At 40.5% G+C, this 14391-nt stretch overlaps 1 protein-coding gene across 3 annotated transcripts in view; it reads left to right on the top strand.

The window, feature by feature from the left end:
• adgrd2 (adhesion G protein-coupled receptor D2) overlaps positions 1-14391 on the top strand; it is a 69707-nt gene extending 55316 nt beyond the window's left edge. Inside the window, exons 20-25 of one of the 3 annotated variants that reach the window (XR_009787564.1) lie at positions 5704-5745; positions 5867-5920; positions 6602-6749; positions 7238-7292; positions 7733-7763; positions 10633-14391. Coding sequence is in view for 1 of the 3 variants with exons in the window: in XM_061766351.1 (XP_061622335.1) it covers positions 5704-5745; positions 5867-5920; positions 6602-6749; positions 7234-7292; positions 7733-7763; positions 10633-10640 (342 nt within the window). In the remaining 2 variants the exon portion in view is untranslated. Of the gene's footprint in view, positions 1-5703; positions 5746-5866; positions 5921-6601; positions 6750-7233; positions 7293-7732; positions 7764-10632 lie in introns of those variants that run through there. The other 2 variants (XM_061766351.1, XR_009787565.1) reach the window with 2 other exon arrangements.

The following is a 14391-nucleotide window of genomic DNA, read 5'->3' as shown; positions in this document are numbered from 1 at the left end:
TTGGGGAAAAGAAGGCTCTCCCTGATGAGTGCAATGCCTTGTGAAAAAGAAACTCATCGTACTGTTTATTTTTTTTATTTACAGTATTTAACCTTTATTTATCCAGGTAAGGCTCTTGAGAATAGATTCCCACTTGCAACGCTGACCTGGCAGAGGATAGATAGGTACAAAGCCAAATAAAAGCAAATACAAACAAAGACATACAACAAATTGTTCAATGTGATGTACACAAACTGTAAACAAAACAAAACATAAAACATACACACACAAAATGATCATACACCATAGCTCCCGCCACCCAAACCTAAACTGTTAGATGAGAGAGACGAAAGAGTCTCCTTTGACCAGTAGGGCACTGGGATCATAGACATCACGATTACAGCGTGGATGACGTCGCTCACTGAGTTTGAAAAGTAACTGCAGTCCTTCAACGGCCGTGTCTGTTGACAGGCGAAACACATACAGAAAGATTGGTTGGCTGGGGGGCAAAGCTCCTCGTGGTCCCACTCCTGGCTCGCTCGCTCCTGTCTTGATTGCTTCGGCCTGGCTGTACCGGAAGTGACGTTTAAAGGCGCGAGCACGAAAGATTGAGAAATACACTCAAAGTTGAATTTGCAACTCAATGTGCAACTCACTTTGCAACTGAATGTTGAATGTTGAAATATACACTGAATCTTGAATTTGAAACTGAATACATTGAATATTTGACACTGAATTTTGAATTTGCAAGTGAATACATTCCATTGAAAGCATCAAATATTGTGTTTAACTTCAGTACTAAACTATTGGATATTCATAATGTCTAATGTGCCTGTGGATGAAAACCGAAGCTTGTGACCAGAATGTAGGCGAACATATGTTCAAATGAAGGAAATTTCCACACTCTCGCTTTTATTCTCGCCACTACCCTCCCTCTTTAGCAACCTGCTTCTTCCTTAACTATTAATCTATCTTTTTATGGTTTAAGAAATGTGATAAAGTACAATATACTGAATACACAGCATCGAATGTTATACAGGCTCGCTGATATGTATAGGAAGATACGACATGCCCATTTTGAGCTTCGTGCCCACGGGGACGTTAAGCGAGAGAGGTCAAAGTTGACAGGGTTTTTTCCACCTGTGGATGGCAAGAAAACCAAAAGACCAAGGATGCCGGTTCATTGTGCTGCATTCGGCTGCGTAAAACATCGTACCATTACGACAAAGGAATTGGGAGTTTTTTAACATGTAAATATATACGTTTTTGCTTTTTTGTAAAATGTGAATTTATAGCGTACAATTTGGGGTTGATTAAACAGGAATCCTTATGAAAATCGGTTGAGAAATGAGCAAGTTACGACTTAATTTCAGTGTCAATGCATTGCCCTCTATGGGAATGACGACCTTCCCACATGGCCGCCACGTAGGCACGTTGGTTAACCGGGCTACTAACGTACGCTGCCCTTATCTAGTGTTCAAACTGTGAACATATATATATATATATATATATATATATATATATATATATATATATATATATATATATATATATATATGTTCACTGTATATATATATATATACTGTGAATATATATATATTTTTTTTATTAATCCCCTAACCCACCCTCCTCCCCGCAGCCCCCCCCCCCCCCCCCCCCCCCCCCCTTTCTTCCACGCAGCATGTTGGCCGACTGGTTAGAGCGTCAGCCTCACAGTTCTGAGGACCTGGGTTCAATCCCCGGCCCCGCTTGTGTGGAATTTGCATGTTCTCCCCGTGCCTGCGTGGGTTTTCTCCGGGCACTCCGGTTTCCTCCCAAATCCCAAAAACATGCATTAATTGGAGACTCTAAATTGCCCGTAGGTGTGACTGTGAGTGCGAATGGTTGTTTGTTTGTGTGTGCCCTGCGATTGGCTGGCAACCAGTTCAGGGTGTACCCCGCCTCCTGCCCGATGACAGCTGGGATTGGCTCCAGCACGCCCGCGACCCTAGTGAGGAGAAGCGGCTCAGAAAATGGATGGATGGATATATATTCCATTGTATACATTTCCCAATATATGACACTTTGGCTACTAACATTTAGGAATATTTACAGTACGTTTTTTGCATTGAACTTACTCCAAAACTAATTCAGACATAAAACAAAAAAATTGTTCTGTGAAAAAAAAAAAAAAAAAAAAAAAACATTTGACATGGTTTTGCAAGATGCCCACCCCACAATAATTAAAACCCACTTTTTAGAAACTGCCACCCCCAGAATTATTCGGAGTAGCTTAGTCAGTGATTGTTAGTGTGGGCTTGGCAGCGGCAAGCCTCCCTTTCACCCCATGATGGCTGTTTCTCAACACTGACATTTGTTTTATCTTCATTACCCTTCCGTCATTCTCGCCTTGATGTGAGCCCAATCACGGCCAAGAATGAGGCACTTTAAACCCCCTCACCAGGAGCCTAACCTCAGTCAATTAAAGCGCTGGTTCTTTGTTTTGTTTTTTTTGTTTTTGTTTTTTTTGTCTAAGATGAATCAATAAGCAGAATCGTCTGGGAAGCAAACAAATGATTCCTAGAAATTGAATTAATAGAAAACGGTTCTCAAAAACAATTGGTTTTCAATTCCCATACCTAGTCACCATGGTGATTTTGTTGAATAAAATCCCCATTATTAGAGTGAGTAATATGCCTCCAAAGCCGTTGGTGAGTAATATCATTGTTAATGATAAAAAACAAATCATTCATGGTAACTCGCATTGACTATTTAGAAAAATAAACAAAAAAAGCACACAATGTATAATGCTCTATGATGTTCAAATCTACCATCAAAATGGTTTCAGACTAGATGCTTATATAATATCCTGGTAATCGACATAGCGCTATAGACCAGTGATCCTCAACCAGTGAGCCTGGGCACATTAGTGTGCCATGAGCTCTCTTCAGGTGTGCCGTGAGAAATTATGAAATGTGACATAATTGCTCAAAAAAATTCTTTATTTACAAGAAATAATGTATCTTTTATCATCTTTTTATGCCAGTGAGGCATAGTGACAGAAAATAAATAATAAATTCTCTTCTATTAGATGGCAGGACGTACATACAGTAATTAATGTATCCACCTTTTGTGACATTTTTGTTTGTTGGTGTGCCGTGAGAGTTTTCAATTGTAAAATATGTGCCTTGGCTCCATAAAGGTTGGAAATCACTGCTATAGAAAATAGACCTATGTAATTTTGAATTAAATGTATTTTTTTTCACCTCTGCCACAGTTTGATGAGTAACGTTGTGGTTGTGTCTTCGGACTTTTGGCAACGTACAATATTTCGCACACTTGTGTAAAGAGTGGGGCGTGGCTGTCAATCCATCACCGTCTGGTGGTGTGTTGGCTCCGATCGTGGGGAACTTATTTTGAGGGTCTGCTGGAAACATCTGGCAGCATCCCTCGTCAGGAGTTTTAACTCCCACCTCCGACAGAACCTTGACCATGTTCCAGGTGAGGCAGGGGACAATAAGTCAGAGTGGGCCATGTTCCGTGCCTTTACTGTTGAGGGGTCGACCAGAGCTGTGGGAGCTGTGGCCATAAGGTGGTCGGTGCCTCCAAAGCCGTTGGTGGACACCGGCAGTGTGGGATGCTGTCAAGCTGAAAAAGAAGTCCTACCAAGGCAAAAACTCAGGTATGGGCGGAATTCGTTGCCAGCAAAGAGTTGCATTTCTTTCCACTGAGAGCTGGACTCAACTAAGGTTCCCCTTTGTCATTGATTCTTTTCATAAGCTGTATGGATAGAATATCCAGGCCCCGCCAAGGCGTTGAGGGGGTCCGGTTTGGTGACCTCAGTTTGCATCTCTGCTTTTTGCAGATTAGGTTGTTCTTTTGACTTCATCAAGCTGCAATACAATGACACAACTCTTGCTGGAGTGTTTCGCAGCTGAATGTCCCTCAAAACCTTCAAATCTGAGGCCATGGAATGAGATCGGTATGAGATCCTGCCATCTCCAGTGATGCAGACTCCGCATCGGTCTATCGTGGTGCAGGAGGAGCTGAGCCAAAAGGTGAAGTTGTAAATTTACTGGTCGACCTACTTTCCCACCCTCATCAATGTTCACGAATCGTGGATCATGACCAAAAGAACAAGATCACAGATACAGTACAAGCAGCCCGACAAAGGATGTCTGAGCTCACCCTTACTGATAGGGTGAGAATCTCTGTCATCCCGGAGTGGCTCAGAGTAGAGCCACTGCTCCTGCTTCTTAGGTGGCTCTGGCACCTGGGTAGGATGCATCCGGGATGCCTCCCTGGTGAGATGTTCCAGGCATGTCCCACCAGAAGGAGCCTCGAGGCTGACTCAATAGACGCTGGAGAGACTGTCTCTTGGTTAGCCAGGGATCTGCGACCCAACCGGCGAAATAAAATGGATGGATGGATGTTTTCTTTTCCGATAAATGAATAAAAGGGAATTCAGAGAATGCGCCCAATGTATTGGACAATGCAAACTAGAACTAGCAGACATTCCAACAGCTTCTTCCCTCTTGCAATCAACTTCTTCCATTGCAACATGCTGGCAATTTTTTTGTCTTGAGTTTGTTGTCATATTTCTGTTGGGCCAATTATATATTACTCGTGCACTCACTAGTAGTCTCGCCATGCTGCACTATTTGCATATCTATTTGCATATCTGTTGTTGACCAATACTGGCCACTCATGCCATAGTAGCATTTGCTCCATTTGCACACTGATTGAGGAGTATCTGCAACATTTGCACAATCAACATTGTCCCAGATTATTGCACTACTCGCTTGAAGTCTCGGCGCCCTTTGCACAATGGTCTTTGCACCGGAGTATTGCAATATTAGTCATTCGAACTGCTCTAAGTGGTAGAGGACTCTGCATCTTTTTGCACAATTGGGAATTTTTTTTTACCAGAATTACCAGATAACTAGCAACCATTTATCGCTCAGTGACTGTTTTTTTTTGTCAGTGTCTTTATGTCTCAAAAGTGTTCTCTGTCAATTAACTGTCTGTTGTCGTACTAGAGCGACTCCAATTACCGGATAAAAATTCCTTGTGTGTTTTTTGAACATAGTTGGCAAATAAATATGATTCTGATTCTGATTCTGATTCTGATTGTGAACCTCTCTACTTTCACAAAGGGGAGACAATGTGCATATATAAATGGAAAGATGAAAAAAAAGATTCAGAGAAAATGATAAAACACAAAAGCTCATCTCATTACTGATTTGATCTAAACATTGACACAGTGCGTATACTCGGCTGAATTTGCTACTGTACATGAGCGAGTCGAATTCTTCCTTGTATATCTGGATGAAAAAGGTCCAATAACTAATTTGGGATCTTTTACTTCACAGTAACGCTATCAGAATGGTTAACTTTAATGGTAAGAAAATAACAAGCCCAGCAAGGAAGTCTAAATTGCACACACTAACGCTTGAGCCAGAAGCTTCTTGCTGTGATCCAACAGCCATGGTGCTACCATAATAATGAGCTGACCAGCCAAGCTAAACCACTATAAATAAAATAACTTAAACTAAACATCTTCACTTTTAAACCAGCAATTAATATATTGGCCACCATCCCTAAGTATCGTACTCATATGGTATTATTACATTATATACACACAATATGAGCTGCTGCAAGCTGACACTCCGAAGTAGTCTCTGAAAGATGTGATCTTTTTTTCCTCACAATTGTTTCCTAAATTATGTATTTGCTTTTCCACAGGGCCTGTATATTTTCTTAGTTTATGCTGTTTACAACAGTGAGGTAGGTTGACATTCAATTCACTTTACCGTCACTGTCAGCCAGTGCAGCAGTTTATCAGGTGGAATTGCTTTGAGTTATGAAGGTTTGTCAACTTGTGATTTAAACAACGTTTCTCATTCAGGTGAGGAATGCCATAAAGAGGATCAAGGAAAAGAGAAAAGCCTTATCTTTCACAGTAAGTGCCTAAAACGTAGCATGTAGTAGTGATCATGTCAGAATTACATACGCCTGTCCACCATTTATATACTTTCAGACATCCATTAATTTAAAGTCTTCTAATTGTGGTATCATGTTATACATGTGGACAAAATTGTTGGTACTCTTCTGTTAAAGAAATCAAAAGATCATAATAATCATTGAAATAACTGGCAAGTCACATTAGTGCTATGTTTACAGATGCAAAAAAAGAAGCATACAGTTAAAGAAACTGTACCTACTGTGAAACATGGAGGAGGTTGGGTTATGTTCTTGGATTCCTGCATCCAGCATAGTGCGTCTTGATTCTGTGCATGGTACACTGAAATCTTAAGACTATCCAGGCATCCTGGAGAAAAATGTGTTGCCCACTGCCCAGTGTCCAAAAACTTGCTATTAGCCACAAGTCTAGTCAGGATAGTGAACCAAAACACATGACTAAAAAAACAGAATGGCTAAGAAGAAAATGCTGGACTATTCTGAAGAACCCTGATCTGAATCCTATTGAATATCTGTGGAAGGACCTGAAGTATGTAGTCTGTAGTTTTTTTTTTTGTTAATTATGTCACACCACACACAAAAACATATGACCTCATTTTTATTCATTTCATCATTTTGAATGTATTATTTTGTCAGTTTAAAGTTATTTGCACTATTACAGAATTGTTCCCAGCCAACCACCTTCATACCTTCTCAGAGAGCTCCCATCAGGTCTTGGGATCGCAGTCCACCGACACCATCCACCCCTGAGACAAGTGAGACCTCTGGACCCCCCAGTTCTAGCTCCACTTCACTAGTTATCAAGAATGGTAGGTTCTCTGTAATGCATGTTCTTGGGTCAGCTGTCAAACCTTTATATTTTAACAAAAACTGTAATATGTATTGTGATTACTGAATGATGATTAACCTGTTTATAACAAATTACTTGCTCATCCATAAAGACCTGGGCTTTGGAAATGGGGTCCCTGTTCGAGTCCCGCTGCAGACATAGATTGCAGCTAGTTGTAGGAGAAATGCAAGTAGTCCCCCAAGCAATGTACCACCCCACCCCCAGATCACCTCTCAGCTCAGGGCTGCGGCACACTCTGACCACCCCATCGCCTAACATCTCTACTTGCATGCTTCCATGTGTGTGGTTTGCTCCTCTGTGTGATGTGCAACAAAAATACTCTATAAAACAGAGTGTAAATTGAACTGGGTGATTCAAATTCTTATTAAATGTATTTTTCAAAACTGTTTTAGTTGCAAAATGAAGTTTTTGGTAAAATTGACAGCTGAGTTGTTGTCTTTCAGAAAGATTCAGAAAAGAAAGTTTTGTGAGCTTCTCATTGAAACCAGCACCAGGAAACCAAGTAAGTAATTCTAAGTGGCATTTGTTGAGACATCTTATTTGACTAAATGGTAATCTGATTGTGACACAGTGGACGACCGGTTAGCAGATCTGCCTCACAGTTCTGAGGACCGGTTTTCAAATCCTGTCCCTGCCTGTGTGGAGTTTGCATGTTCTCCCCCGTGCCTGCGTGGGTTTTCTCCGGCTACTCCGGTTTACTCCCACATCCCAGAAACATGCATGGTCGGTTGATTGAAGACTCTAAATTGCCCGTAGGGGTGAATGTGAGTGTGAATGGTTGTTTGTTTATATGTGCCCTGCGATTGGCTGGCAACCAGTTCAGGGTGTACTCGCCCGAAGATAACTGGGATAGGCTCCTGCACGCCCGCGACCCTAGTGAGGATAAGCGGTATAGAAAATGGATGGATGGGTAATCTGATTCTGTTCTTTTGAATTTAACAGGTGGTGCAACTCACATCATTCAAACCATCAGGTACAATGTTTATTCACCATCGTTGAGCAGAAAACGTAAACAGTATTATCAAATGTAATGTTATGGTGTCCTAGAAACAAGGAACATATTCTAAATCTGTGGATTTCAATGCCTAGCACCTCTTGACATTTTTTGAATATGTTTTTACACACCCTACAAAATTTTAAATAAAACAAGTCCATTATTAGGTTTACATTTATGTGCTTACTTTGACACGTCACATTTTAGTGTTTCAATGTATACATTTCAAAAGATTAAGAGATTATGTTTGGGGGGGGGGGGGGGGGCTATGTTGGTGTCAGAATTATGATGAGGGGGTCCTTGGAATCATGTCTCTATTGTACGAAGTCCCTAGCTGAACCTAAAGTTTCAGAATCCTTGTTCTAAACAGTCAAATGCTAATGGCTAGAAACAAAGCACTGTGAGGTTTCCACAAGGAAAAGCTTTTAGGAATAGTCTTAATAAAACATACAGGGCTAAATAAGTAAACAAACCTGCTCTTTGTAGCACAACATGAGGCATGGAAACGGCGTCCAGTAGTTGACATTGTCGCGCGTTCTCCTCTTTTGACCGACAAAACTCCCCCTCGTACTCCTTGTATTCTTTCAAAAGCTGACTAGTTTTGACCGAAACTGGTAAAAAATTAGCAAATTATTATTTTTTACAGTTTTGTTTTGGGAGTGGACAAATTTGTTGGAAATATTATATGTTAAGGATCAAACGTGACATAATTTACTGCTAGCGAACCAACCAAAACAATTAAAATCAATATGATTTCTTCCGGAAGGCTAATTTAAGCATAAATCCAATGTGGATTGTTGGTAAATACATCGATACATCAATGTCATGAATAAATCAAAACACCCCTAGTAATTACATTAGTAAGTGCCCTTTTGGTACGCTGGGATTTTGTTTATAAACTTTGAAGTAGGCGGCACGGTGACCGACTGGTTAGCACATCTGCCTCACAGTTATGAGGACCGGGATTCAAATCGCCTGTGTAGAGTTTGCATGTTCTCCCCATGCCTGCGTGGGTTTTCTCCCGGTACTCCAGTTTCCTCCCACATCCCAAAAACATGCGTGGTAGGTTGATTGAAGACTCTAAATTGCCCGTTGGTGTGAATGTGAGTGGGAATGGTTGTTTGTTTATATGTGCCCTGTGATTGGCTGGTGACCAGTTCGGGGTGTACCTCGCCTCTCGCCCGAAGATAGCAGGGATAGGCTCCAGCACGCCTGCGACCCTAGTGAGGAGAAGCGTTAAGGAAAATTAATGGATGGATGGAAAAAAAGTATGAAATTTTGTGTCCACACACTACACAATTTCCAAATACATATATCCCATATACAATCCCAAAAGTTGTGTCAATCTTTCCCCCCTCATAATTCTACACACAACATCTTAGAATGACAACAACAAAAAATATTTTCCGGAGCTCATGAGAATTACATGCATAAATACATAAGTAAGCTGTTCGGTGTCTTGCTTGCTTAAAACCCAGAAATGTATTTTTAGTGCGCGTAAAACTTTCTGTGCATTTTGATTGGCTGTAAGATGCAACATTGCGACAGTGTGCGCTGGCGATTCAAATTATGAGTCACCGCCAAACCAGTGGCAGACTGATCAGCCACTCATGAAAACTGTGGCCAAACAACACACGCACACTGCACAACAGTTCAGTCGGGTTCACCCGCGTCGCTCGGTGTGTGGCAGCCTTTCCAGTATATACATGAGATTTCCTAGTTTTTTTCAATTGCTAAATCTATTACATTCTACTATTTTGGATATATATCCAAAGTGTGTTTGTACGTGTGTGTGTTTGTATATATAAATATATATATATACATATATATACAAACACACACACACAGTTTTTTTTTCCAAAATGGAAAGCTTATGTATAGCATACATATATATGTACAGTATAAACTTCAGACTACAATATTAACTTCTAATTAATTAGTAAAATCTCATGCACGACCACAATTTGGAAATGGCTGATTTAGGTTGTTGTTTGAAGTGGTGTAAATAAACTTCACTGCATCGCTGAAAGAGTTTGTATGTTGGTCGCTTTGATATTTGATCTTGTATTGAATCCTATTAGATTGCGCAGGTCTTCCTAATCCTGTGGCATGTGAGTGTAAATTGAAAATTTTGGGATTTCAAATACGATACCCAAGCAATCCATTCATCAGCAATTTTTGTTACTGAAAGAAATATGTGATTCTGTCATTTAATTACTAAAGTTGATTATTTATATATGGGATAAAAATGATCACTTTATGATTGTGGATGTATCTTGTGGTGTGAGGCAGAATTTTTTAATGCAAAAATTAAAATATTATACAATTCTAAAGGCTGGCTGCAAGGCCAAAGAAGACCAAATGTAGTCTTGCGTCTCCATTGACCTGTCCTGTGCACATCATTAGGCCTATGTTAAAACTCAGTGTGTATTTTTGAGTTCTGAATTAGAAGACACACACAACAGATGGTGCAGAGGGTTAAGTCACTTTGAATAGCACCGATTTGCCCATCAGTGGCAAGAACCAAGTTTGAAATTGATTCATTAAATGTTTTAGCCTCTGTGAAGAACGCCTGCTGGATGCTGGAGTGCTCCTGGCTGTTCATTGTTGACTGATGAGACAAAGAAGAAGTTCATTCCACAAATCAGCAATGGCCATGTCTGGCTATTCACAGCATTAGCCATTAACCACTCCAACACCTGCTCTCTCTCTCTCTCACTCAGCTTTTCAATTGGCCTCCCTTCTTATTTTGTCTTTTGTATGCAAACACACTTGCATGCAATACCAAAACATCATATTCTAATACAATCATACTCTAGCTGATGCCGTTCTCTGTATTTCACCACAGGTTGTTGAACTGAAAATGGAGTCCCATCCTGATACTCAATACATTGTAACCTTGGATCACACTGAAAGAGGGTAGAACTGGACACACAATTGGAAGTGCACGGCGACTACACACAAATACACACATCTTGCTGGTGTAGCTGAAACTCACAATAAAGGATGAAGAGCTCCACCTTTGCTTATACACTGCAGATGTTTGGTTCTCAGATCAGATCAATGCATAAACCCACATCTTCACAGAGCCCTGTCCTGATATTACATACATTAATAACATAAAATGCTCATTTTCATTTTAGAACATGTTCTGTTTGTGTACTTTCATCAGTAGAGAAATGTACGAGATTTAGGTGCTTTAACAGTCTGGCGGTCATATTTAAAGGAGCCGGTAAAAAGTACCAATTACATGTTCAGAATTTCAAAATGTGATGAGGAATTAACAATATTATCAGAGAAATCTTTATGATGAGAAAGTATTGTTGTCATTAATAAATTTAACACACTATTTGAGAAGTCTGCTCAAAACCTTATGAAAATGGATGGCTCAATGAATGAATGATAGATGGATATTTCTTACGATAACTGGACACAAACATTTAAACCTCTGTTTAAGGAAAATGTCATCTTAAAATCTTCATTTATATTCAGACCTAGTGAACATGTTGCATAATGACTAATATCAAGTCTCATAAATGGTTGGAAGCTGTGGACAGTCTTGCATGTTGATCGCATCCTTGCAGAGTGTAAAAGTTAGAAACGTGTAAAATGTGACATTTTTGTGATGTAGAAAGTTTATATCATGCATTTCACAAGTAATTACTGAACATTTAAACCTCAAATCTGAAATAAAATTTTGTAATTTATTTTTGAAAAAAAAAAGTTTAACGTTTAAATGTTATAATTGGGGGTAAATTGCGTATATGAGCAGTAGTCAATGAATAAATCAAACCCCTGTTACATAGGAATTAATGCCTGACTGATTAATTCCTGATGAAGTTCAGCAAAACTTGTAATATTTACTTTTTTTGCAACAATTTACATCAAATGGAGAAAGTCAGAAATGATTTCTTCCGCATTAGATACACTATGTTGTATTTTAAAGAAGGTCATGAAGAAGTAGAATAAATGGTAGCAGCATTAACAAGAAATGGACATGCTTTCGCAATTAAATAAAAGCACCAACATTTGATATTGATACTGCTGCTGTCTGTTAATAATATAGTTTGATAATATTGGAACTGTAGTTACGTGCATCATGACGAGTTTGCAATTCTTCTACATATCACGGCAATACTGCATATCTAAACAATTTTTGTTTTCATTATGTCATGTTTTTTAACAAATGGATGCTTCTGCAATGCCTTTCGTGGAAGAGAGCCAGAATACCACAGCCAATAGTCATTACTTTCTTTTAATAAACCAAACGCTGCTAACCTTGGATTATGATCGTAATGTTTTGAGTTGATGATTGACAAAAATAGTCTTGCCATCAAACCTTGAATTATGCTTACTTGAAATAATAAAAAAAAATAAAAAATCAAGACATTACTATCGGAATATAAGTTTTTCAGTTTTATTTTGCCATTGCTGTAAGTACTAATGATAACAATGAATATGGGTATGTATTGAATATCATATAATAGATATATAAACTCAGAATCGATGTATTGTAATTGCAATTCCCATCTCTAATATATGAGGGGCAGTCAAAAAGTAATGAGTCCAAATTAGTTTAACCTACTAAAAATTTTTGTCAGAAATTTACACGGTTTGTAGTATTTCTTTGTAGAGCTGCATGATATTGGAAAAACGTGATATCCAATATCGGTGTTGATTGTTGAGTTATGGATATTTTTGCGATATTTAACATGCCCAAAAGGAAATTATATATTTATTATTTAATTAAATGAATACATTTTATAATGTTCAAAATAAGCAGGTTATATTTATTGTCCTATTTTTCAGACCTGTTATTCATTTTAGGCAAGTTGTTTGTTATCTTCATCCTCGTTGTGATTGGTCAAACTCAGATAAACGCCACACGCATGCAACAAAGCATGCAATGCATCTCGTGCTGGACCACCTCAAGAGCGTCACAGGTCCCCTGCTGGACCCCCTGCAGTTTGCCTACCAAGCGAACAGGTCTACGGATGATGCAGTCAACATGGGACTGCACTTCCTCCTAGAACACCTCGACAGTGCAGGGACCTACGCGAGGATCCTGTTCGTGGACTTCAGCTCCATTCAACACCATCATCCCTGAACTCCTTTCATCCAAGCTTCTCCAGCTCAGCGTCTCACCTGCCATCTGCCAGTGGATTTACAGGTTTCTGACGGGCAGGACACAGCAGGTCAGGCTGGGGTAGGCCACCTCATCCACACGCAGCATCAGCACTGCGGCGCCCCAAAGTTGTGTCCTCTCTCCGCTGCTCTTCTCTCTCTACACGAACGACTGCCCCTCAGCGCACCCGACTGTCAAACTCCTGAAGTTTGCAGATGACACCACTGTCATCGGCCTCATCAAGGACGGTGACGAGTCTGCACATTGACAGGAAGCGGAGCGGCTGGAGCTGTGGTGCGGCCGACACAACCTGGAGCTGAACACGCTCAAGACTGCAGAGATGATCGTGGACTTCAGGAGGCATCCTTCGCCACAGCTGCCCCTCACGTTGTACAGCTGCCTTGTGTCAACCGTCGAGACCTTCAAGTTCCTGGGAATTACAGTCTCTCAGGACCTGAAGTGGGCGACCAACATCAACTCCATCCTCAAAAAGGCCCAGCAGAGGATGTACTTCCTGCGGCTTCTGAGAAAGCACGGCCTGCCACCGGAGCTGCTGAGGCAGTTCTAAACAGCGGTCATCGAATCAGTCCTGTGTTCTTCCATAACAGTCTGGTTTGGTGCTGCGACAAAAAAGGACAAACTCTGACTGCAACCGACAATAAAAACTGATGAAAGGATTGTCGGTACCCCCCTACCCACCCTTGAGGACTTGCACGCTGCCAGAACTAAGACAAGAGCGTGCAAAATCCTCTCGGACCCTCCGCATCCCGGTCACCAGCTCTTCCAGCGCCTTCCCTCAGGTAGGCGCTACCGATCAATGCAAACTAGAACTAGCAGACATTCCAACAGCTTCTTCCCTCTTGCAATCAACTTCTTAAACAGCTAAACTACAATTCCATTGCAACATGCTGGCAATTTTTTTACTTGAGTTCGTTGTCACATTTCTGTGGGGCCAATTATACATTACTCGTGCGCTCACTGTAGTTGTCTCGCCACGCTGCACTATTTGCATATCTGTTGTTTACCAATACTGGCCACTCATGGCAGAGAAGCATCTGCTCCATTTGCACACTGATTGAGGAGTATCTGCAACATTTGCACAACCAACATTGTCCCAGATTATCGCACTACTCGTCACTTTAGCCCGCCTACACTCCTTGAAGTCTCGGCGCCCTTTGCACAATGGTCATTGCACCGGACTATTGCAATATTAGTCATTTGAACTGCTCTAAGTGCTAGAGGACTCTGCATCTTTTTGCACAATTGTAAAAAAAAAAATGTACCGGCATTACCAGATAACTAGCAACCCTTTACTGCTGTTTTTTTTTTTTGTCAATGTCTTTATGTCTCAAAAGTGTTCTCTGTCAATTGACTGTCTGTTGTCGTACGAGAGCGGCTCCAACGACTGGAGACAAATTCCTTGTGTGTTTTCTGGACATACTTGGCAAATAAAGATGATTCTGATTCTGATTATGAATACCA

This window comes from Phyllopteryx taeniolatus, chromosome 3 (genome assembly GCF_024500385.1).
Source record: "Phyllopteryx taeniolatus isolate TA_2022b chromosome 3, UOR_Ptae_1.2, whole genome shotgun sequence".
Taxonomy (NCBI): Eukaryota; Metazoa; Chordata; class Actinopteri; order Syngnathiformes; family Syngnathidae; genus Phyllopteryx; species Phyllopteryx taeniolatus.
The sequence above is the reverse complement of the archived record's forward strand: the minus strand, read 5'-3'. Positions and strand labels throughout refer to the sequence as shown.